The sequence below is a fragment of the Columba livia genome, chromosome 2, assembly GCF_036013475.1.
Source record: "Columba livia isolate bColLiv1 breed racing homer chromosome 2, bColLiv1.pat.W.v2, whole genome shotgun sequence".
Classification (NCBI taxonomy): Eukaryota; Metazoa; Chordata; class Aves; order Columbiformes; family Columbidae; genus Columba; species Columba livia.
Genome location: NC_088603.1, coordinates 45,743,574 through 45,768,462, shown reverse-complemented (window position 1 = coordinate 45,768,462; position 24,889 = coordinate 45,743,574). Strand labels below are relative to the sequence as shown.

Sequence of the window (24,889 nt, the reverse complement as noted above, 5' to 3'; positions counted from 1 at the left end):
AATCACTTAATATAAAGTCTTGAAGGTTTGAAACACACTTCAGATCTTAGTTCTCACAGTTAGTTTCTTTTATCATAGGTGTGGATTTTGCTACTTGGAAGTGGAGAACATATTTGCTGGAGTTTACAACATTATCCCCACCACATTCCTGCCTCAACAAGAGGGTCCCTTTTTCTTAGATTTTAACAGTACTACTCCTCTTAAGGTATCACAGCTGCAGTGAGGAGGCACATCTGTGCAGTACCGTTTCAGGAGGTGGTTTTGATCTGTCCTACAGTCTGAGAACAGGTGAATAACTTACTATACATATGCATAGAAGAAAATTAAATTCTGAGCTATCTCCAAAAGCCTGGAATTGTGGATTGGCCAGTTAATTGGGACAGTCGGTCAGCTGTGGGTTTTGCTGCTGTGGTATTGGAGTGAGCGCTGTTCAACGGGCTTGGGAATGGGCTCAAATGCTTATATATGCTTATATGCAAATGAACTGGCAGAACTCTGTTGCAGTTTTTCCACAAGTCAAATCAAAGTCTAGTGAGCTAAGAGAAAAACTAACATGGAAATTCTCCCAAAATACAGGGTAAATGGGTTTAAGATTTTATTCTTAAAAGTAAACATATAAGAAAAAAATATTATTGCGTATTCTGCTTATTCAGTCTCAGGACCAAATAGCTTTTAATACATATTTGTGCTGCTGTCTTGAATGTTTTCAGCATTGAAATAGTTCTCACATCTAAATGTCAATTTACTACTACTGAGCATGTAGTATTCCAGACTATCATGCTCAGCTTATCATGAGTATGTATATAGGAGTAAAGGAAAAGGAAGATTCCTGCTGTAGTTATTTCTAAGAGAAACACAATGGCTTCACTCATGTTACATGTACTTGGAGAGCTGTTATTTCCTACCTGTATTGCTTTAATACATAATATTACAGCACAAGGTACTCTATGGCTTTCTTCCTAGTAGGTGCAAGACCTAGCTCAATCCAGATCAGGAGTAAAACCAGGACATGAGGCAGCAGCAGCGTGCAGACAGTGCAGCACCCTTTGCTTAGCAGGTGTGAAAGGTTTTCATCTCAAGGCATGCTGTAAGATTCTCTGTACCTGCTGAGGTGGGGAACTCCCACCATCAGAGTCCCAGCAAAGACATAAAAATGTCAAGGACGAAACATTAAGTATTCAGCATGTAGGGAAAGGGTCATTTAAAGCTCTCCCCCCAATAAACCAGAGCTGCGAGAAATACACTTGCTGATCCCCTTATACAAAACATCTTTTAGAAGGTACTTTTTTCTTTCAAATGGAAACTGGTGAATGAATCGAACACGTGGCCGGTGCCATCAATAGGAGTAGGGACAAAGATCTTATGAAAATAGTGGAAGTGAGATTAGTTCAGAGTAAGATTTTTCAGATGCCTACTATCTGTGCTCTTCCTCCAGAAGATCTATATACATTGTATCTGAAGAGGATCAAAGATAACCAAGTTATTCTTTTTAACTTAAATAGGAACTGCCTACTGATCCTAAAATACATTCTTTTTTGTCTTCCTACAAATGGCAGACTCCAAATTCCACTATGTTTGATAGTTGGGGGAGAGGAGTGTTTTGAAAACAGCCATAGGAAGTCCTTTGCCATTCAGGCTGGTTTGGCATTTTTCCAAGCAAAAGAGGGTAGATTTAAATCTTATTTTAGACCACAGGTGCCATTTGGTCATCGGGAAGCTGAGCACATGTGCTAGAGGGACACCAGAAATATCTGTGGGCTAAAATGACTCCCACAAAAGTCTGCTATTAGCCCTCTCCACATAGTACAAGATCCTTTTGTTTCATTTCCCTCATCAGACAGCAGCTTGACAAATGTCTGGCTTTAAAAGGGCACTGATAACACAGGCCTTTGAAAACACCGGCCTTTCTGACTGCAGCTCTCTCCAAGACCATCTGGCCTAGGAAATTTGTGACAAGTTTGTCACAGCGTGACTTGCCTTCTTTTGCAGGGAAGTTTCTGATGATTATGGCAACAAATCAACAGAGGGAACAGCTGAGCAAAAAACAGATTATTTGGCAGTGCCCTTGACTTTTAGAGCATGTGCTAAGGACCGCTTCATCCCTACAAAGTTAAAATTATCCCAACAAATCTGTGTTACGGTTTTAGATCAGGCCGTACCAGAGTGGCAATGGAGCTCTGTATGTATCTATCTCATCACGTATGAAGTTGTTAGAGGTAGTTAGGATGCCTCAACCGAGTATATTTTTGACAGTACAAAAGGCAGAGGCCAGACCTGTCAGCTTTTGGTTCTATGTTCTTGCACATCTGCTATTTGAGATCCAGCTGACAGACTTGCCACAAGCTGCTGCCAAAACTTATGCTGGATGAAACAAGCACAAGGCTCAGCTTCCATACTGGGCTAAACTAAAAGCAAGGAATGTTCTCACCTCCTTAATGCTCACAAAGGATCCTGTCCCCACCAGGACACGCATTTCTTACACATCCAGCACAGGCAGTGGATTGGGCTCATCCCCATAAATACACAGGCTTTAAGCGTACTATCAGTGGCCTTTTTAACACAAGTTCTAGTCAAATATTGCACCTACATAGGCTCCTAGAATACCATCGCTGTACATTTCCCTTCAGATAGAGGGCAGAACATTTAAGAGGAAATATACTAAATATTCTTAAATTCTAGTCTACAGATTCTGGTTGTGCCAAACTAACTTTACAAAATTTTCTTGGCCTTTTTCCTTAGGAAAAAAAGTTCATGTAAGCACTTACGTGTTTGCTTGGATAATTTATGTCAAAGACATACTACTGTATTTTTTCCACAAATAAATCAGAAAAATAATATTGAAAAATGAACTGATCTTTAGATTTTTAACACAGCTTCAGGCCAATATCTGGGTTAAGCTTTGCTTTTTTCCTTAAGCTCTAAGTGAACCGGCTTTGTTTAGCAGGAGCATTGGACTAGATGATCTCCACCCTTCCTGTCTAACCGCAACCATTCGGTGACTTTTTTTTCTATATACCATTTAGCATTTTTTGATCTATATGACAGAGTAGTGGATGCTGATATAAGCATAGAAATGTTACACAGTAACAAGGCCCGTGTGTGCAGAAATTGAAATAGCTGCACAACAGCTCGGAATGTAACAGAGGTACACTGGTCATGTTACTTTACTGCCAAGTTAGGATATTCATCCACCTCTCAACCTTTAAGTCTGCTCTGCCTGTAGACACACAATTCAAGCTTTTAAATGTCAAAATGCAAAGTGTCGTAAGATTACTAACAAGCATCCTGCCCTCATAAGTTGGTTGTCACACACTGTGCAGTTCTGAACTGCTGCCCGAGCCAGAGCACGAGGGGGATAAGTGACGAGATGAAAGCTGGTTGCTGTGAGGGGCTTTAAGAGGATTTACACTTGCTTTGATTCACTAAGGGAAGACTATTACAAAGAAAGGATTTTTAATTCTCTGTCAGTGGTGCAGAAGGATAACTGTATATAGCCTTCAGAAGTTTTGACATTCTTCTTATTTATGCACTGCAAAGCCTTTCCTGGGTATTTTTTGTTTTAAATCCTACCGTAAAGCTCCATGCAGGATCCCATAATGCTGCTGTTCATAGCTCGGGGTGTGACAACCCCACCAGCCACACACATCCACACTTTGCTTTGTTAGCAAGGCGCAGGTTAGTCCTTGGTTCACCTGATCCATCAGTTCCTGAAGACTCAGCAAGAGGTGGTACCTGGATGAGCAGCATCCGCAGCTTCTGCCCCTCAAGCCTGAGATTCGGTGTGAGTTCCCTGATGCAAGTTTCATGTCACTATTTTGTACAATAATCACACACTTCACCGTGCAATCTATGCGGTATTTGAACAGCTGTCTACCTGGAATTAAGTTTGTCTATGTACAGTAGCGGTTTTCATTAGTCAAAAAAGGACATTTGTTTGATTAAACCAAAGAGCAGTAGAATGCCCAGGTTAACATTTGCTTTTATACATTCTCACTTCAGGGCAGCTGAAGTGATCACATATAATACTTTGATACACCAGAGGCTTATTTTTATACCCATGAAGGCAGCTACCATCATGTTACACTTCAGAACACAGCAAGAGCTCCAACAGAAAGTAACTGCAGAAAGCTTGTTCATTTGCCATTACTCTACAGTGATGTATGTTCATTTAAGTTTGTCATATTTGTAATTATGGCTTTTATGAAGTTTAAAATAAAATGAGTTTTCCATTTATTTATTAGACCCACAGTTCTGCCTGTTTGCTTCCGTGTTTGAAGGGTGCTTTACCTGCCAAGTCCGGGGGTCACCAAAGGAAGGCGGCTGCAGCAAGGTCTTTAAACAAATGATGCAGAAGCGTGGTGTAAAATGAGGTTACGGTGGGTTCCACACCTTTTCATACTTCCTGATCAATGGTTTTACCCTCGTGGAAGCTGAACCCACTCAGGAGACATGCAAGGCAGCGCTTACAACTACTTTTATATTCTGCTGAACATAAAATTAATTAGTTGCTCAAGTGCAGCAAGTCTGGGTTCCATTCGGAACTGGCAAGATGAGAGGAAATTTGACAGCAATAAGAGGTAAAAGAAGGAGGGGGGCGGGGGGGAACCACAACAAAACAACAACACTCAAACACCCCAGAAAAGTGTAACGTGGGTTGACTGGTGAGTCTGCAAAAATAAGATATTAAACCGCAAACACCTCTGCTAATTTTTCTAACTGCATGCAGCACAGACAATAGCTTAACTATGAAAGTTGACGGAAAAACATCTAATACAATGTGACACTTCCGTACTCCTTTTCATTTTGTATTTAATACTGTCAGCTCCCCGCTTTTACCTGACTGTCGGTCACAGCAGAAGATGAAACCACCAAATTCTTTCCTAAACATTTTTTGGGCTGGGAAATGCTCCCAATGGAAGAGTTCAGCCTTCAGCTCTTTGGATGATGCAAATGTATATATATTTAAAGCTGTAACAGCTTAACAGCTATAGCATCTTGAATCTAATTTTTATGAAAATAGGTTTTCCAGTTCTGCAGGGCTGTATAGCAAATTACAGTAGCATGAAGTATAGATGTGTTGTGTTACACAATACCTTCCTCTCCTCTGCATACTAAGGGATTTTGGAAGACGCGACTAAATTTCTGGTCTCATGCAATTCCGAGTAAGAAGTGACTCATGGATGCAGGGATTCAAGCAGCTGGAAGGAGGTGACAGTTGTCCACATATTACAAAGGATTCTCGTACCACAAAAAGCGACACCGGCTGCCGACTTCGACTGGGAGTGAGTTTTTAAAGACTGAAGTTGCTGCAGGAGAAGATCCGGTTCTTTAGCGCCTGAGATACAACTTAACTTGCACAGACTCGAAACGTGGAAAACAAAAATGTTTACTGTAGTGTGAAGAATTTTACATTAACTTTGAGAATAGATACACAAGCTGTGGCAGGGACGAAATACAACAGGACTGCGAAAACATAGAATAGAAAATACTTTGGGCAATACTAAAATTCCCATCAAATTAACAGTATAAACAGACATCTTAGATAAAATGGTGCTTTCAGAAACGCTTAGCCACCAAAACTGAAGAGTCCTAGGATTTTTACTACCACTTACTAGCATAATTACCAGACACTACTACTGCCTAACAGCTGCTGGCAAAACATGCCCATGCCCTTTCTAGTTTTAGGGAACACTTTCTCTAGGGCAATACTTAAATCCCAAGTCCCTTGAACAGTTATAAAACCCCACACAGTACAACCTACAGAGAAGCTTAAGAACACATCGTCAATCTACACTGGCAATTCCTTTTCTTCATGCATATTTCAAGGACGAATCCCTTATCGTAACTGTCCTGAACACATCTATGACTCCCATTTTCAAGCCAAAAACAAACCCCAAAACCAAACACTTAAAGTGCTGAAAAATAATACTTCACTTCTTGAGGAAGGGGCCAATCAACTCTTTTTGGTCACTGGAATCACCCTCAGAGCCCAAGCCAGACTCGGGAAGGTGGCTACAAAGGGCCGACCACCGCTGAGCATTACCATCCCCTTTCCATCTGTCTGTCTGTCTGTCTGTCTCTTCACACCAGGTTTTATAGGCATGCCTCATCTTCATCCTTTCTGTGAGCACCAAGGGAAGAGTGAAGGCTTTTCAACCCCACACATGCAACAGCTTTCCTGTGTACAAAATACTTCTACAGTTTCAGCATAATACAGACAAATACAGATGTTTAAAGAATATGCCACTGATACTCCAGAGTTCCACTGTATCTAAAGAGCATTTCATTCTACAAAACTGAAGCCAAACCGCTCTCTGCAAATGTCTGGCTCGAATTTCAGACCCCCTACTGGCATGAATTTACACGGGAACGTTACTAGTTATTGCTTCAGCCAGGCTGCTACAAAACAATTTACAAAGTCTGTGAAATACGAGCACAGCTTAAACATTTGATAACTTGTCCGGCCTACAAAGGATTTACTGCATAAAAACTCCAGCCCTCCACATCAATTAGACTTCTTAGTGCAGCTTTAAATTCTTCGAGTAAACGCTTAAGATTTGGCATATATTATTGGCACAATGTTCTTCAAACACTTAGAAGTTCATGTATAAATATTTATACTCCCATTAATCAGGACAGGGTGCAAGAAGGACTCAGCCAATCTGGGCAGCTTTTCTGCCTGCGCATATTCCCTCTTTGATTTTCATGCACTGAAGGGAGAGCTGCTTCATTCGGTTTTCCAAAGCCAGCCCCTCAGCGGAGCCGCTCCTGGTGCCACTCCTGTTCTTGTTCACTCTGTCGCTTGTCTTGTTCTCAGCCCCTTCTGCCCTGTCCCCTGCAAAGAAAGGATTAAACTACATGTTAAACCCGGATTACATTCTGCAACTTAAGCTTCAAGTGAGTGATTCTGCAGCTTCCTTTGTCAAAGCATGCAAAAAAAAGAAAAGTTTTTTTTTTTTATATATATATATATATATATATATGTGTGTGTGTGTGTGTGTGTGTATATATATGTATGTGTATATATATATATATATATGTATGTATGTGTGTATATATATATATGTATGTATGTGTATATATATATATATATATATATATATATGAGCAGGAGCAAGATGCTTTAATGAAACCGAAATTGGCTTTGCAAGCTGTGCTGGTCTTGTGCACTGCATCAGCAAATTACACTGGAAAGAGCCTTAGGTTGGAGTACACGAGCGCAGTGAAAAACCTCTGGTCTGCATTTGTCAGCAAGGGCTGGCAGAGCCTGCAAGAGGTTCCTTTTGGCACCTTATCTGATTTTTTATTTTTCCTCGAAAAGCAGGATTTTCAGCAAGCAGGACAGTAATTAAAACACAAAACAAACCAAACAACAAACCTCAGATTTTCCTTAAAATAAACGTATGATCACAATCCCACTGATAAACTATTTCATGAGGAATCTTGAACCCCTTCACTCAGACAGGACTGGGGAACCTCCCCAGCCAGCAGAAGAACAATTAAACATTTTAGATGTCACCATTAACTGTGGGATGCAGGGCCTTCAAGAACTGCCTCCCCCGGGCAAGCGGGTGAGAGCTCAGGGAGCTGGCGATCGGCCTAGGGGAGCTGAGAGGCTTCTCCTGCTCCCTTCGTAAAGCTGAAAACCACGGGCCCAGGCTGTATCCAGCTGTGCGTACCTCTTTCAGCTTCGCACTCGGGGGAGGACGCCCCGCTGCATTCGCTTCGGGGGCCGAGGACAGGGAAGATCATCCCGAACTCCGAGAGGGACATGGGGCTGGGCAGATCCAGGCTTCCAGGTCGTGTGGCAGGAGGAAACTGAGCGGGCACCTCGCAGGGGCTGGTGGGACCAGAGCTGAAGCTGGACACCGACTGAGTTTCCGAATCTTCTTCGGATATGAAGCTACTGCCGTTGTCATCCTCAAACGCTTCTGAAGCCACTGCAACATTAAAAGAGTATTTCCGTTAGCAAACCTACACCCCTCTTGCACCTTCCCAGGCAACAGAGTTTCTCATGTTTGCATCTCCTGTATCCACATGCACCGCCATCCCAGGGAGCTCCTGCTCTGCTGTGTTTGCAAAGCCTAAATCCAGTGTTTCATACATGGATCAGGAAGGCCCGATTCTGCTTTGAGGAACAGCACACCTGGAGCCATGCCCTGTGACACCAGCTCCACACGAGCTACTGCTCCTCATGCCAAGATGCTCTTGGGTTTTTTATGTTACTGTTGGCCCTTGCCCAGCTGGTCTTGTTCACTTGTGATCTTCAGTATGTAACTTAGGCCAGGGCTTAGTCTGTATCCACCTCAGCCAGCAACATCTTGATCTCAGCACAAATTCATGGTCATTTTAGGCACTAATTAGAAAGACACAGCTCCAGGGACAGATTGCTTCCACCTCACCTTCCCATTTCACAGTTAAAGTCCAGCATGAACAACCAAGATCTCTTGTTGGATGAGAATCACCAAGCAACATCAAATTTTGAAAAAGCCCCATGCACATATACCATTTTCCCTGCTCATGTTTACTCAGCTCTGAGTTCTGATTAAAACAAACCAACTCCAAGCTGTCTGGCTATATTAAGCTGCAGGCTCTTTGCTAGCAACAGAAGGAGCACTCCATTAAATAAAGTTAAATTCTGTGCAACATAGGGGTGTAGATTTTGCTAAAATTCAACATTTTTCAGCCTTGGCTGACTGTGGGATGGGGACCTATGAACCAAAGACTTCTGCACACAAGTAGTCCCGCTGGGATCAGAAGGTTTCTTATGTGCATCAGCCTCTACACAACAAAACTGTGTGCTGGAATCACACTGGTCTGAAGAAGTCGCACGAACAGCAAGACATTCACAGCAACCTGAGGTTATCTTCAATTACACCTCCTTGTGATTCCTGCCATTGTTAGAGGCTCTGAACCGCCTTGAAAGCGCAGCAGGAGCAAAGCAGCAGAGTTAACAAAATGGCTCAAAGGAGAAGTTTCAAAGTCGTTCTTCTGTTATATTGGCAGCCTGGGGCTCCCGTGCAACACTCAGACATGAAAGGTGCCAAGAGATGCAGCTGCCACCACGGTTATCGCAGAGATTTTCGGCCTCTTTCTGCTGTATTTGCAGATTGCACAACTGTACCTACACATTGAAGAATTGACCTGAAAGGCTTCAAACATGAATTGGATAACAGCACTATCCACCCTACTGAGCCCCCTCCAGGGCACTTTGTGCTCAGAGACTGTTTGTCGTGGTTTGGGTTTTGGTGTTTTGTTTTTAATGATGTCAAATCCAAGACTCCCGGAGTGGCCTTTCTTCTCTCTTGCTGAACAATACAGGTAACTTTGCAGGGGGTGAAAACAAAACAAACAAACAAACAAGGCTGGTCAAAAAAAGGTGTTTCCAATTACAGGAGTCCTCTACTTGGCAAGAAGCTCTGACACCGGCCAGTCTACAACAAGCACAACTTAAAGTGTAGCCTACTTATCACCGTCTAAACTTACCACAACACACAGGAGCATCTGCTAGGGCCAAAAAACTCTTGTTGCTGATGAGATGTTTTATTCAACCCCAGCAAACACAAATCAAGATATAAAAGGGCCTTGGTGGAAACCCCCCCCCATGCTACAACACATGAGCACTTAACCTGTCGGGCTGTTGTGGTTATTACATCTGGCAGGCCACTAGTCCTGCCCTGTCGCAACCCAGTTCTGCAGCGGCACTAGACACAACCTGGAGTCCTTCCACTGCTGTCAGACTGTGCAACTCAAAGAGAAGGATGAGGCTGTGCTGCTGGTCCTTGTCTGGAGCCCCTGCGGCCCCAGGAGGACCAGCAACCACCTGCTCTGAATTAACTTTCCCAGCTCTTTCTGCCTCTACACATCAGGCCCCTGAACTCCTTCAGCACAAGAACTCTCAGCTCAGTTGTACCTAAGGCTCTTGGGTGGCTTTGCACAAAGAAGGGGGACCTGTTGGTGTCCAAAGAGATAATCTCTGCCTAACTCAGAAAGGCTCAACCTTGGGACATCAGGGTGGCAGAAAACAGGCAGCCATGACAAAACCTCATTGCATTGGCTGGCCCAGACACAGCGCTTGCTTGCCATGGCAACTTGGGTCACAGCGGCACAGTGTGGAGTGACAGAGCTCCGGCACGTCACACGAAAACTGCTGCCGCTGCAGGGGACAGAGCCCAGCCCAGGGCTGCCCCCAGCTCCCAGGGCACAGATGGGCTGCACCACAGATCCACGAGGCCTCGGCACCAGTACACACCAGCATCTACGAGGGAACTGCATGTTTGGCCTTCGGGCACCGGGATTGTGTAAATACAAAGTCCTGCAATCCTGACTTAGACTCTTCCCTGCAGAAATGAAGCTGAAATACAAATTAAACTGGGATCTGTGGGACTGGCAGAAGAAAAGAAACAAAACCAAACAAACTTTCTGCATCAAGAACAGAAGAAAGTGTCCAGGAGGGAGGAAAAAATAAGCCACATGCAATGTCCATCTACCCACTTTTACAAAGAGCCAGGACAAAAGAAAACTCAACAACAGACTGTTCCAAGGTCCTCATGTGCCACCAGAAAGCAGAGGTTACCTAGGCTTGGAGCTTGTACAGTGCTTGTGGCTGTCACCCAAGAGAGACGTCTCTCATGCAAAGCCTCTCAATATACTGCACTAGCACATTACTGCTTCTCCGCTCCCCTTGCTCGCAGCACACATGCTCTGCTGAAATCACAAATTGGCAAAAGATCCTGTAGTGCACAAAGATCCTTCTGTGCGAGCATCACACCTTTCTGTACTACTGTAGCTACAGCTTCAGTCCCTTGCCACAGCCCCAGCGCTGCGAGACAAGAGCTTGTTCCAAAAGGTCTGTTTCACCAAGCGGCGCTGCCGCCTCAGCCACCCGGCTGAATGACCTGCAATGGCCTGCGAGCACCCCAGGCAAGTCACTGACAGCAGCGTCACTGGCTTAAAAATTAGAAGCATGCTTTGAAGTGCCTTAATTTTGTTCCTTTCATATAGCACTGTACAAAATAACCAACAGTGATGCTAAGGGATGCACTGATGCATTTCAACTCATATCTTTTCCCCTTGAAAACTGGCTATTAAAGAATACAATCAACTCCTGTAATAACAAGAAGTGTAGCAAGTTATCCACAGTCCCACAACAGCCAGCACATCTCCAACTGCAGAACACGCAGAGCAACCTTCACCTCAGCATTTCTTACGATGCCCGTGGGATATTCCCAGGCACGGGAGCGCGCTCTACTCACTGGAGATAGTGTCTGACTCTGGTTTACTTGCTGACAGGTCTTCCACAGAGGTATTGCTCCCTTCAGCACCCACGCCACATCCGCGGGGCCCCATGGCAGCGGACCGTCTCCTCTCGTGAATCTCATCTGAGATCATCTCCAGGTTTTTCAAGGCAGTCTTATACTCCCCTTTGGCCAGGGCCAGTTTTGCCTGCAGGTCGTCCACTGTTTTCTTCAGGTGCTAACAAGGAAGAAAGGTATGAGATGTGTTTTCATTGAAAACAATGCACAGTGTGCAGTTCTGCATTATGTGTCCACATGACCTGGCCCTGCACAGGCAAGCCAGCATAAATAGAATAGAATAGAATCATTTCAGTTGGAAGACATCCTCAGGATCGAGACCAACCATAACCTAACCTAACTCTAGCACTAAACCATGTCCCTAAGAACCTCATCTAAACGCCTTTTAAACACCTCCAGGGATGGTGACTCCACCACTTTCTTGGGCAGCCTGTTTCAGTGCTTTACAGCCCTTTCCATGAAGAATTTTTTCCTAATATCCAATCTGATCCTCCCCTGGTTCAACTTGAGGCCATTTCTTCTTGTCCTCTCACTTGCCGCTAAGGAGAAGAGACCAACACCCTCCATGCTACAACCTCCTTTCAGGTAGTTGCAGACAGCAATAAGGTCTCCCCTCAGCCTCCTTTTCTCCAGGCTAAACAGCCCCAGCTCCCTCAGAAGTTCCTCATCAGACTTGTGCTCCAGACCCCTCACCAGTTCCATTGCCCTCCTCTGCACTCTCTCTAGTACCTCAATGCCGTTCTTATGATGGGGGGCCCAAAACTGAACACAGTATTCAAGGTGGGGCCTCACCAGTGAACCAGGGTTGGTATCCAGGTGGTGGGATGGTTTTTAATTCAAGAGCACTCCAGCAAAACAATGGCACTTGTGAAGGAGACAGCAGCAACATAAACAACAGAAGCCAGGGCTACGACGGCCTCTGGAGTGTGGAAATGGCCCCTGACGCAGCACAGAGCATGAGGTCTTCCCGTTAACATGCAGAATTTCTTGTTAACACAAATGCAGCTCTCAACAGTGCATCACATATTTTACACAATTACCCTGCTTTGGCGGGCTTCTTGAGTTTGAATTTTTAGTGCAGCTTTGCTCTCCCACCGCTGTCAACTCGAAGACAAAGGGCTGTAGCAGCAGGGATTACCACCCCATGCACAGCTGCCATGCTCACCCCAGGGCCGCTGTGCCCTGTGTCCAGGTGCTGGCTGGACATCGTGCCACCACACCCAGTGCAGTGCAGAGGGGACAAAAACAGCCCCGTCAGCCTGTCCGGCCAAACCCAAAAATCCCACTTCTGCCAAACCCCAAATCAGAAATTCACATCTGTGTGATGTTTGAGTACTACAAGCAGGTTACTTGTTCTGCTAATTGACCCAGCCAGGGAAGAGAAAAGAGCACCCCAATCACAGCTTAAAAAGTCTGATGCATAAAACAGAAAAAAAAAAAAAAAACAAAACACAAAAAAAAAAACCCACAAAAACAAAAAACCACCACCAAACATAACCCAGACACCAGAGACTTCAAACTACAAGAAGACAGTCAAACTCAATTTGTTTGGTTCTGGCAGTAAGCAGCAGGGTTCGAACACTCTTATTTCACACAAGGAAACAAAGCCTCTCTTAAGTCTTTTATCTTTGAAATGTGCTTAGCAAATTGCTCAAGAGGTTTTGAACTGAATTGGTTTTGTACAGAATAGCACCACAGTTGTCAGAGCACTTCAGATGTAATTTCAGTATTTACCATAAGCAGTAAAGCTTGAGATGGATCTGAATTGCATACGTACCTCTAGTTGGACATAGTACTTTGCCTTGAGTTCAAAATAAGGTCTGTGGAAAAACAAAGAACAATTGTTTACAACCACTGCGACCGAATGCAGAAAACTCGAGTGGGAGTTGCTCTCTTTATAGCATTAAAATAGCTATTTTGTGTTTCACTGTAATCCCCAGAGACTACTATCTAGATGACAGAACACCTACATGTGCTCTCAGTGCCTCTCTTTCCCCTCTCTAATATTTCTATTTCCCATGGGTCTTTTGACCTAAATACAAATTGCAAAATTCCTGTTTTTGGAGTTGACAGCGTGATTTTTTCAGCCCTAGATTCTGCAAGATATTTAAATGCAACATCCAGCTTCAGGCACAGGCATCCTCTCTGCACCCATCTAATTTTTTAGCCCACAGCACGTGTGAATTCCCCACAGAAGGCGAACCTTAGACTCGGATGTGGGGGTGGAGGGGCAGTTCTCAGGTTGTTCAGTGGAGGAGAGGGGATGAAGGGAGGTCAGAGCACCGTGTGTAAGGGCACAGCACTTCCCACCAGGGACCCACCAGGTGCTTCCCTCCCACTGCATGGCCCCCTGACAATTTGCTGGGACATGAAGTGTCACACACTGTCCCTTTCCCACTATGGACAACAAACCTTGCTTATAAGATTGCAGGAGGACAGGGGCAAAAGAGGTGCAGTACAAAGCCTAGAAACCACATGCCAGCTTTAAAGTTTTGAAGCCCACAAGCCAATGTCATCTAGTGCAACACTGGGCAGCAAAAAAAAAGAAAAGCCCTGATTTTCTGATTTTTTTAGCAGGGCTCATCACCCTCCTCACCTCTCAGAAGCTCTCCTGGAAAGTATGGGAGAGATAAAAAATCAGATACAGGTTTACATGAAACAGAAGTCTATTTCTACCACGACAACGAGCCTCTTCTGAGCTGCAAGTCCTACTGCAGCAACATTTTGGTCTGCACACCAGAACTCAGGAGTGTAAAAGTTTCTGATCCTGCACGCTTTGAGGGGTTGAATTCATTACACCCTCATCCCCAAAATAACCAAGTTGCATCTTCCTGAGACTAGGTTATTTTGCAGCTTCTATGTTTTTAATCAACCCCCCTATGATCATTAGAAGTGCACGGCCAAGCCTGCCGCATTTCCAGTGACACTGATCCAGTCAAAGTACAACTCTGCCTTCCCTCGCTGGGACACAACCCTACCAAAATCTGCACAGACAGACCTGCCAGGTGTGGTAACACATTGTAGCTGGGAGTCTGGAGCCAACAGTTCGAAGACTCCTACAGCTTTTCCCTGAAGCAACGGGAGAGCAGAGACAGTGACAAAGCAGCGCCGCAGGGAAACACGTGCAGGGAGAACAGTGAAACCCACTCAGCTCGAAATGACATGATTCTCACCCTTCCTTACCCCAGTAGAAGGCCAAGTGGGAAGGAACAACCAGGCTTGAATCCTAACCTCCCATCGGCTTCCATAAGCCTGAGGGGGAAGTCCCCTTTCTGGTAGCAAACAAGCACATGTATGTTTGTGTGGTGTGAAAAAAAATTATGTATATACGCATGTATGTGTGTGTGTATGCACAAATACATATGCATGCATGTACGAGCAGGCATATTTACAGGTAACAGACAAGAAGGATGCCACCAAAGTCAGGAGAAGACCAACAGCCTGACGTGAAGGAGCTCAAACGTAAGTGCTCTTCTTCACTCATCACTAACACACAGCCGGGCAGCTGATGCCAGCAGCGAGCGATGCACCGGCAGGGTTGGGACTCGGGTCACTTCATCCTCTTACATCCACGACCCTGTCACTTTTGAAACCTGGTCCATGGCACAGCAGGGCTGGCGAATCGTTCACTGACGCGACCGGTGTCCCACATCACCAGTTGTCTAAGTGCATGACGTTGCAGAGTCAAGCAAAGTTGCTTTTTAAGTAGATGACAGGAAGAATAAAGGTACTTTGCTCAAGTCACCAGAGCAGAAAGTGACTTCTAAAAACCAGCTGACAGAGGCGAGTCCATTATCCTACCACTCAGGGGCATGGAGCCAGAAGATCAGGCGACTGTTAAGAACATGCAGCCGTATGCACATTCATAGCTTACAAGCAAGTAGGAACTCAGCAACAAAATTAAAAGCAAAACCAAACCAAAACAAACCAATAATCATCTCCTCATCAACTTTACATAGCAAATCGTCCAAATGACTTCCCTCCAGGCTGTCCCAGTCTTGCTTTCAAATAACCACGCTTTAAGCATCTTAATCCAGACTGAAGTGAGGAGCAAATACAAATCATTTTTTGCATGGGAAAGAGCAACTCATTCAGCATGTCCACCCACGGATTTATGGAGAAGGAGGACAGAGAATACGCGCCTGAAAGGCCCAGGCGTTACAGCCAGCCCTCCTGCACCACCCAGGGAGAAGGGCAGAGCAGTTTGCTGGTGTTAGATCCTTCCAGGAGAGCAGCCAGTAGCCAGTTACACCCTGCAACACAAGCAGCCGCAAATTCAGCAGCCTCATTTCCCAGTTTTATGTAGCCACTTGACAGCACTGATGTTTTCAGCTCAGTTTCAATTTTCCTTTATGTGCAAACCGCAACGCTGAGAGACGCCTGACCTTTCCAACATCCCCCTGCACTGTGACTTCAAATACATCCACGAAAAGCCTGTCAGTGCCATCAGGCATCTTCCACTTTAATACTAGGTTAGAATTGGCATTTCTGTACACCCCTTATTAAAGGATCCTGAAAACACCCTACCTAGTTGGTTTATGCTGCACTCAGCCCTGATACGAGACAAAATATGATGGAATCCTTCTGTACACAAGTGAAAACAAGCTTGTCCTGAGGAGAACGGCACAAGACAACACCCCCACAAAGGGTAGTTTCAGCAAGCAAATGCAGACTCAAAAGGCAAACCACATGAGAGGCAGCTGGGGCATCAGGCTCAGCAGCAGCATCATTACAGAAAGGTATGTGTGACCCCACTGACAATTTATCAGGGTCTTAATTTGAATTTTATTGTAAGGAAGGAACTCCTAGCAGCCAAATAATTTTTCAGATATTGCTCTTATCTGGAAGGATCTGTCACTTAGTGAACTGATGATGTTTTTCACAGTCCCTGTGCAGTGCTAGACAAACACCATGCGGCTCATTCTACAAAGCCACGCTTCTACGCTGTTTCGAAAAATATGTTTGAATCTCCCTTGAGAAGTGCTAATCCTTTCTTGAGTTGAGCAAATACCAATCAAAATAGATATTTAGTTGACCGATTTCACTATAAAGTCATTTTTAGATGGAGGGATTAAAAGCTAAATACAGCAAGCAGATTGTTTAGACAAGCTACAGTCTGGAAATATAAAGAAAACAAATGCGAAATATAAAGAGGATTAAGAATCAGTTGTAAACAGGGCCAGAACTTTAAGCAAGTTCTGAGCAAAAAGCTGTTTCACCTCTCCACAACAGAGCAAAACTGCACATCAAACGCAGACACATTTATTAATGATGCTCGCTGCTTCACTATGCTCTCTGAAGTGCGTTTCCTTCCCCAAGAACGGCCCTTGCACAGCTCTGCTATGGCAGCATTAGGAAATAAACAAGTCTGATGATCAGTCTCGCACTGTTCAGGTTTCTGTCACTTGCTTTGTTGCTCTCCTAACTAAAAATAAGAACCAAACTGCAAAGAATCCTAAGCTGCAAAGCATCCACATGCAGAGCTCTGCAGCTCCGCAAGCAGCATCTGAGTCCCACGAGCCTTTCTCAAATTGTGTGCCACCACAGGGTTCAATGCCCTAAAACAAGAATATGCCCAGAAAAAGGTATTTATCCCATTTAGTTCATCAGTCCATGAAGTCAGGTGTTTTAAAAGACAGTTAGAAGGACAAAAAATGCAAAGACAAACATCCCAGAACTAATTGTGTGGTGAGGCTTCTACGTGCAGACAGGAGCCCAAAGGGAGCGGTACAGAGGGCAACACACTTTCACTCATTTGACAAACCCCACAGAGTTGGTCTCTCCTACAAACTGACTTCACCACTATACTCATCTCCAAACACAAAACCTACTTTGATTTATTGATGGCTCTTTTCAGCTTCTTCTCCAGCTGTTTCATCCTCCCCATGGCAGCATTGTATTTGGCTGCGGTCTCCTTGTGCACCAGCTCACTTCTCGTTTTGGTCTGTTCCGCCTCCATGACCTTCAAGAGGGAAAGTACAGGTTGAGTGGCAAGACGCAATGATACATTTCATACCATTTTAATTAAAAGCATCTTCATAATCACTGCGATCAGCTTATGTTAGGAAAGTGAGGGTATAGAAAAAATTACTTGAAATGAAGCTACCCAAAAGTCTTCCTGAAAAGAGCAGCAATATGTCAGATTTGCAAACACTGTTAATTATGACACAGTTTCTCGCATAATATCTTTTACAGGAAGTTCAGAAGAGCCTCAAATTTTAGGATCATTTATTTTTTAACCCAGTTAGCTGTTCAGGAGTGGAGCAGCGGTACCAGAAGTCACCCAGTTACATTTAACAGTGTTATTTCCATCCCCTCCTGCTTGTCTTGCCTTTCCCAGCAGGGAGTCGGGCTGCTGCTCAGCCCCCAGCCGCAGCCCCACCGCTCTGGAAAGGGCTGAAACCCAACCACAGCGGTGGGAGGACTGAAATGCAGTTCAGCCCGAATCACCTGGCACCTGAAAAGAGCATGTCCAGCGACAGTCTGTGGGCAATCCGGCCAGGAAGCCGGCTTGTCTCTTAAACAGCTGACCAGCCTTGAATCATAGAATCATTTTGGTTGAAAGAGACCATCAAGATCAAGTCCAACCATTAACCTAACACTGGCACTAAACTCTGTCCCCAAGAACCTAATTTTCACGCCTTTTAAACACCTCCAGGGATGGTGACTCCACCACTTCTCTGGGCAGCCTGTTCCAGCGCTTTACAGCCCTTTCCATGAAGAATTTTTTCCTAATATCAAACCTAAACCTCCTCTGGCACAACTTGAGGCCATTTCTTCTTGTCCTCTCAATTGCTACTTGAGAGAAGAGACCAACACCTTCCATGCTACAACCTCCTTTCAGGTAGTTGTAGACAGCAATCAGGTCTCCCCTCAGCCTCCTTTTCCCCAGGCTAAACAGCCCCAGTTCCCTCAGCTGCTCCTCATCAGACTGGCGCTCCAGGCCCCTCACCAGCCTCATCACCCTCCTCTGACCTCTCCCATGGTTTCGACACTAAAACTGCACAGAGGTTTGAGCCCTGGGCTGACACCCATCACACAGCGGCCCCAGGCCCAGCGCATCTGCCGCTCTCCACGGCCAGCCCAGGCCTCCCCCAGCCCGGCAGGCCGCAGCCCCACACACAAGCTAGAAAATTCTTCAAGCAATCATTTGTTCAAAGCTTTATAAACAAACGGTCACTGCCGTGGCATTTTGCAGCAATTAGGAGTGTATGAAAGCAACAGGAAAAGTAAATGTCCCTCCGTGAGCTGCTCTGCTGCTGTCCCATAGTCACGCTTTGCCAGTAATTCTATCCAGGGTACTTTTATTGTGCAAATTAGAGGTGTCAGAGATGCAAGTCAGAAAATTTGTTTTCTTTAATGCACTAGCAAGTCAAGGTCCAGACAAGGAGGTAACTGATCTGTTTAAAGTAAGAAAAGTGGTGACACCTCTCCATTGGTATGGCAATGAGGAGAAAAAAGGCAATTTTCAGGCTCCCTCTCTTGCAGCTATGAAGGTGTTCACACAAAGAAATGGCAGGACCTTATCTTCTCCAGTACTGGATTTTGAAATGTTTCAGCTGTAAAACCAACTACTCCACAACTACAAGCAACTTTGGCCCAACTGGCTCCCATCACCACAATGTGCATCTGAGCTCTCAGGTCCAAAGAGGGAGAATATTCAAGATACCTGGATTTTAAACAACCTCACCCACAAAGCTCTGATTTCTTGAAAGTGTCCTAGCACTCAGGCTGGACCAAACGGTGAAAATGGCATGGTCAACTCTGACTTGCTTCTCTCAGGAAAACTACCATGTCGTCCTTTCTGACGCCCAAACGAAAGTGTCAAACTGCTTCACGCCAAAGCTGAGCAGCATCAGCATCAACTAGAAGCTCTTGCTCACAACTGGAGGCCACATTTTGTTCATCTGCACACATCACTTATTATTTAACAAAGAAGTTGCTACAGAACTTTAAACTACAAGAAAGAAAGGCTTCCAAAGGCTCTTTTGATTAGATAGAAAATTATATACTCAACTCCAACACCCTTCAACTATTCTATATATAAATAAGGTATCCACTTTTGAAGAATGGTCAAAAAAATAATTTATCAGATTCATAACAGGCTCTCTCCTGCATCCTCAAAAACAAACTGTAGCCTCTTATCTCGAACAAGTGTTTGAAAGCTAGGTAGATGCAATGACATTCCCAAGTAAAATATGTCAGACAAGACTAGGTTTAGCATGGAAGCATCTTAAATTAAAATGCGGTCTCCAAAGGCTGCACAGAAGCTGGCTCACCTTCTTTGTAGCATGGCAAGCAAACTGCAATTTTAAAACGCTCAAAGCTACAAAATAATAGAACATCTGGAATTTGCCAATGCTCAATTAAGTCCCTCACATCCATTCTTGGGGCAAAATTAGCATCAACTTTGATATCTGGGATGAACCACATGCTAAGTACTACCCGTACCAGGGCCGTAAAGCAGGTTAGGTGTCCAGCATCGTGTTGATTTTGCACATCTTCAATTTCAAACATCACAGAAATGCTGAACCCTGCAGAACTGAGATTTCAGGATGACAGATGATAGAAAACTCAAAAGATCTGACAAAATATGGAATTTGCTGCCAGACATTCGTACCCATGTTCATTACCCTCTTTAGAAAGAAAAAAAAGGTTGTATACTTCAGCCTTTCGAGAAATCAGCGATGTAAGGAAAACCATCTCCCTGCACTCCGTTGTTTTCGTGTGGGTATTCTGTCATCGTGCTCACATTACCCACACAAGTCTGTGGAGAGGCCAGAGACAGCCTGTCCCCCTCCCGGGACAGCGGCTCAAGGTGCACGCCCCAGGCTAAGTACAATACCTGGAAGACTGTGATGTACCTCTGTGAAGATCCATCACCTGTCAATAAGCATTTAAGCATTTCATTCAGACAAGAAGAAAGAAAGAGAACATCCACTCCTCCACAAAAGCCAAATGGTCTTTAAACAGAGAAGCTGTCCATCAGGACACATGGACAGAAACAAACTGCAAGCCATGCTGGCACCTCTACATCTGGGAGGTTCAACGTAAGACCAGCTAGGGAAACGTCTCACCTTTTAAAAAGGTCTTAGAAGACCGACAAGGCTTGTGTGGGAAAGAAGTTCTCTTTATCAGACCTAATAACACGGTTGGGGAAAAAGCAGTCTTATATGGACTAGTAACCAAGCTGGTTTGTCTCCTAAAAGTCACTGAGCTTCTATCACCAACCTTGCCTTGTTGATGCTCCTAAGCCATCACAGATGCAACAGCATCACTTAGAAAAAAACAGAGATAAGTGAGGATGTCACTTCTGCTCAAGACACCTCTCTCCCCCTTACATTGGACCTGCCATCCATACCCTGAGGGTGAGTGGGGGACATACTCTTATATGTTCATACTCCAGAGCGAGTGAACTTCTAGGATTTCCACACAAGCACAGGATACAAGATACAACCTTTGGAAAACAAAACAAAACAAAATGAAACCAATACAGGTATCAATCAATTCCTCTTCTCTCCTTCCTTACCCTCTCATTTCCAACACAGATGCCTGGGAAAGGAAGATCAGTGTAGAGTACGTATTTTCAGTGAATAAGTCTGTAGAAGTAGCTTTGTTCTCCCCAAAAGATTTGCATGATCTGAAGCCAAAGATGGAGTCCAGGCAAAATTTTAGTAATAATTTTTTCTTTTGCATCTGTTGTTACCAGTGAAATGAAGCAAAGCTGACCATCTAAACCAGAGAATTACTCTGAACAATTGTTTCTTTCTCAAAAAATTAAATTGATGGCTCTTCCAGGTGAAGAATTAGAAATCAAAGTAGTAAGAGACAATGCAAGATCAGTCAACCAGGAGGACAGAATCAACAACGCAAGAGATCGCATTTAATCCCTGCATTTCCAGGGTGAAGTGACAGAGACATTAGGGCAGGGAAGGATGGGGATATTTTTGTTGTTTCTTTCACAGACTTCTTTTCACCCCTTTTTCTCCAAGTATTTCTATCTGCAGGAACTATCTCTTCTCTCTATATCACAAAAGCCCCCACGCTTTTTACACTGACAGATGGTACTTCACAGTATAATATCAAAGGAAGCTTCACAAGCCAAATTAAACCAAGAGGAAACATGCCTCCTCCCTCTTCACTCCCTTCCTCTTTAAAATGTCTCATGATCAAGAGCCAAAACATTTCTTCTCCCTGCCAGAATTTATGAACTGAACATATCTCAGGAAAGGCTGTAAAAGCAGAACCTTTTTAAGATTGCAGACTGCAACTGCAATTAGAAATTGGCTGTTTCTCTTGAAATTCACGAAGGATCTTCCTCCCTGCTCCAGCTTGTCTCAAACTGGAGGCAACATACCTGCCAGCATTTTCCTTTTGTACACATTTATGAATGATTTTCAACGGGAGTCAAGATCTTTCTCTGTCAGCCCTCCAAAATCCTCCATCCTTTTATAGCCCTGCTCTCTGCACCCCAAACTGCAGCATTATAATTCAAGGTACCAAAGACGGGCACCACACTTCCATTTCCCAATAACATTTTCTTCAAATTTTGATGACAAACCTCAGTTACTAAAAACCTGGTAAACCAACAGTTAACAGGGAAGAGTACTTTTCTTCTCTGGGCAGCTTAAGAGCTCATCAAACCTGCCTACATGCAAGCTAAGTTATTACATATCCATTAGAACCAACAGATAATTCATCTTATAATGAGCTTGCCCCTCTGGTCACATGGATTGTTTTCCAGACACCACCAACTTATTTATCAGACCTCCTTTGACTATAATGGAAGTTTAGGCAAGTAACTGGGACGTACAAGTAATGTTCTAGAAGCCTGAAACTGATGAGCTAAATCCCAGCCTATGTGTCATTACACTTATCTCAGATCTGTGGAGGAATGGACATCAAGGAAAAAAAACTACAGGAATTTACCCCAAAATACACATAAAGTTAAGAGTAGAAGCAGGTAAAGCCTAACATTGAGGATCGCATCACAGTCCTGTGCTTCACTGTGGTTAATACATAGCTCAAGCACAGATATTTACAGGGATTAGTTGCATCTCCCCAGGCAGGTGGGTGGGCACCCAGCTCCTGTTTAAGCATCCAGCTTATTTTGGAAACACAGCTCGAACAGCAACATGACTAAAATAGCTGAGTGACAGCCTGTACTCACTGTACCTATTCACACTGGTCCTGTCTGCACTGCAAATAAAAACATCTTCCATGTGTTATGCTTCCAGCCTATCCAGGAAAAGCAAAATTTCAGTAACTCTACTATATTATTTTCTTCAACAGTGGCTACCAAAAGCCTTATTTACAGTAACCCATTAGACTGTCACATTAAAAATAGTGTTAATAGTTCTTCAGTCTATGAAGAAATCAAAAAGCAATTACAACAGGAAAGCCTTATCTCTATTTCCTCCCAGTAAGGGCCTGCAAACAGCATTTCCATGGAACTGAAGTCATCCAGTGGGTCAAGTTCAAAAGCAACCTGGCAGCATTTCCATACAAGCCTGTACAAAAACATAAGTGTCTCATTTGTTCTCTTGCCTACCCTTTTCCTTTACGCTCTCTGTTTGATTTGTTTGTCAGCCACCAAGCTGCTACAGGGCTCAGGTTTTGTTCCAAATTCCAGATTAATTCAATAGTGTGCTACCACTGCCTAAGAATAGCAAATACAGACCCTTTACTCTTGGCTGACATTTCTACCAAAAGAGAAAAAAAATGCTCTTGCCAAGAAAGTCTGGACCAGATGATCTTGAGGTCCCTTCCAACCCGGTATTCTTGATTCTCAGAATTAGTAGCCCACTTCTAACATTTGGCACAGCAGTGCTCTTCTGCACTTGATTCATTGCTGTACAAGACCCAGTGCAAGATTATAGATGACAGATGTGTTGGACAGAAAATAAATATACACACACAAAAAAGCTAACAGATCCAAACAACTAGAGTGCAAAAACTTTCTCCAGGAGTAAGCAGTAACAAGTAGAGGAATTCCATTTCTCAGCGCTCAGCCTTCATCCCCAGAAATATTTTCTTCCATTAGTAATTTCAAATTTTATTTATAGTTAATGATCTGAGTTAAAAGCAAGACTGTGTCAAGGAGAAATTTTGTTCTACTAGGTCTCATTCTCCAACCTGTTTTCATTCATAGCTTGGCAGGGATCAAAGTTTTCTGCTCCTTGAAACCCCAATTATTCTGTTTACCCCACTGAACCCTGAGCACTTCACTAATTACATGCACCGAAACCAAGGAAGTATTTACTCCGCTCCTGAAGAAGTTCTAAAACTCAGTCAAGCCCTCCAAACAAACCAATATTCAGTCATGACTTCCAAGTGCTGGGCTCTGGCCCTGGCCTTAAAACCTCCAGCATGGCCAATGAAAATCACAAGACAAACTTCCACGGAACTCTTTCAAAAACTGCTGGACGTTGGAAAGGTGCAGATAGGTGCTTTCTGGGAACTGAGCTTACCCAGACTATTTTAAGCACTGGGAAGAGTTGGGTAACACACTTTCCATCCAAGGAGCTATCAGCTGCTCTATACAATCCAGTCTGTGCCAAGGAGATTTTATACCTGCAGTAAATCAAACTTAGGTTCCTAATTACTGTTCAGCTGTAACCATCAGAGACATTGTGGTTGGAATCAGTCCTCTGACAAGCAGATATTCTGCATTTAGAGATGATACATATCAACACCACCAGCGTGACTCCACCAATCCTTGCCAGCAGCCGTCTCCTGCTCTAAATCACTGAGTTTGCCCATCCCAGGCAGACTCCTCTTGTAGCCCATCAGGGAAGGACTAAGGGTTGTAGAAGGACACAGGAATCCCCTTGAAATATCCAAGGAAAAGAGGAATCCATCTGAAGTCTTGAAATTGCCAGCACTTCTTTTGTCACCCACCCCAACACAAATTTTCATTATGCCAGCAAGAGAGAAGCAGCTGAGACGTGGCTGCTGTCAAGTCTCCACCAGATCTCAGCAGTTCAGCACTCAGGAGCTCTAAGCAACTCCTTCAATGCCTCCAGTTCTCACACGTATCTATTCTGAGAATCAAAAATTGTGTATGCCTGTCTGGATTTTCCTCGTTTTGAACAGCGATAACAACCAGGGAAAATGAGGGCTGCTGGTGTCCTGGAACACATGCAAAGATGGAGCCGCCTTCAGAAACACACAGAGATCTGCAAACACCTAATGATAACAAAGACAATAACATAGCAATACCCTGGAGTTTGTTTGTCCTTTTTAAATATATACCAGGTTTTCCATTTCTCCCCTACAAAGAGCAAGCATCCTTTTTGTTCACTGTTTCTTCATCAGGCAGCTGGTTTTTACTATTCACTCTGAAATAGAGGGTTTTTTCATAACAGAGAAGCTTCTGGAACAGAACAGAGCTGCTGCAGTGAGGACTGCAAGACAATACAAACGCTGTATAGCACCCTAGCATATTTGGAATAACAAGTTCAGCTTCACTGGCATATTAAGGGAACTCTGACAGAACAAAGGTTTTTAACTTCCATTTTTGGTTCTTTCATGTTAGAAAAAAAAAAAAACACAACAACTTTTCTGCCCTTTTC

The 24,889-nt window shown here is 44.0% G+C and overlaps 2 protein-coding genes across 7 annotated transcripts in view; one reads left to right on the top strand and one right to left on the bottom strand.

Annotated features, from left to right (window-relative positions):
• CAPN7 (calpain 7) overlaps positions 1 to 4,233 on the top strand; it is a 34,243-nt gene extending 30,010 nt beyond the window's left edge. For all 4 annotated transcript variants that reach the window (XM_065051664.1, XM_065051663.1, XM_005510687.3 and 1 more), the window contains one exon: positions 79 to 4,233. In XM_065051664.1, the coding sequence (XP_064907736.1) occupies positions 79 to 223 (145 nt within the window). In that variant the 3' untranslated portion in view covers positions 224 to 4,233. The remainder of the gene's footprint in view (positions 1 to 78) is intronic.
• Positions 4,234 to 5,370: 1,137 nt separating this feature from the next.
• The window catches only part of SH3BP5 (SH3 domain binding protein 5), a 53,243-nt gene continuing 33,724 nt past the window's right edge, over positions 5,371 to 24,889 (bottom strand). For all 3 annotated transcript variants that reach the window (XM_065051665.1, XM_005510691.3, XM_065051666.1), the window contains 5 exons: positions 17,147 to 17,277; positions 13,093 to 13,135; positions 11,256 to 11,475; positions 7,680 to 7,940; positions 5,371 to 6,835 (listed from right to left, as the gene is read on the bottom strand). In XM_065051665.1, the coding sequence (XP_064907737.1) occupies positions 6,654 to 6,835; positions 7,680 to 7,940; positions 11,256 to 11,475; positions 13,093 to 13,135; positions 17,147 to 17,277 (837 nt within the window). In that variant the 3' untranslated portion in view covers positions 5,371 to 6,653. The remainder of the gene's footprint in view (positions 6,836 to 7,679; positions 7,941 to 11,255; positions 11,476 to 13,092; positions 13,136 to 17,146; positions 17,278 to 24,889) is intronic.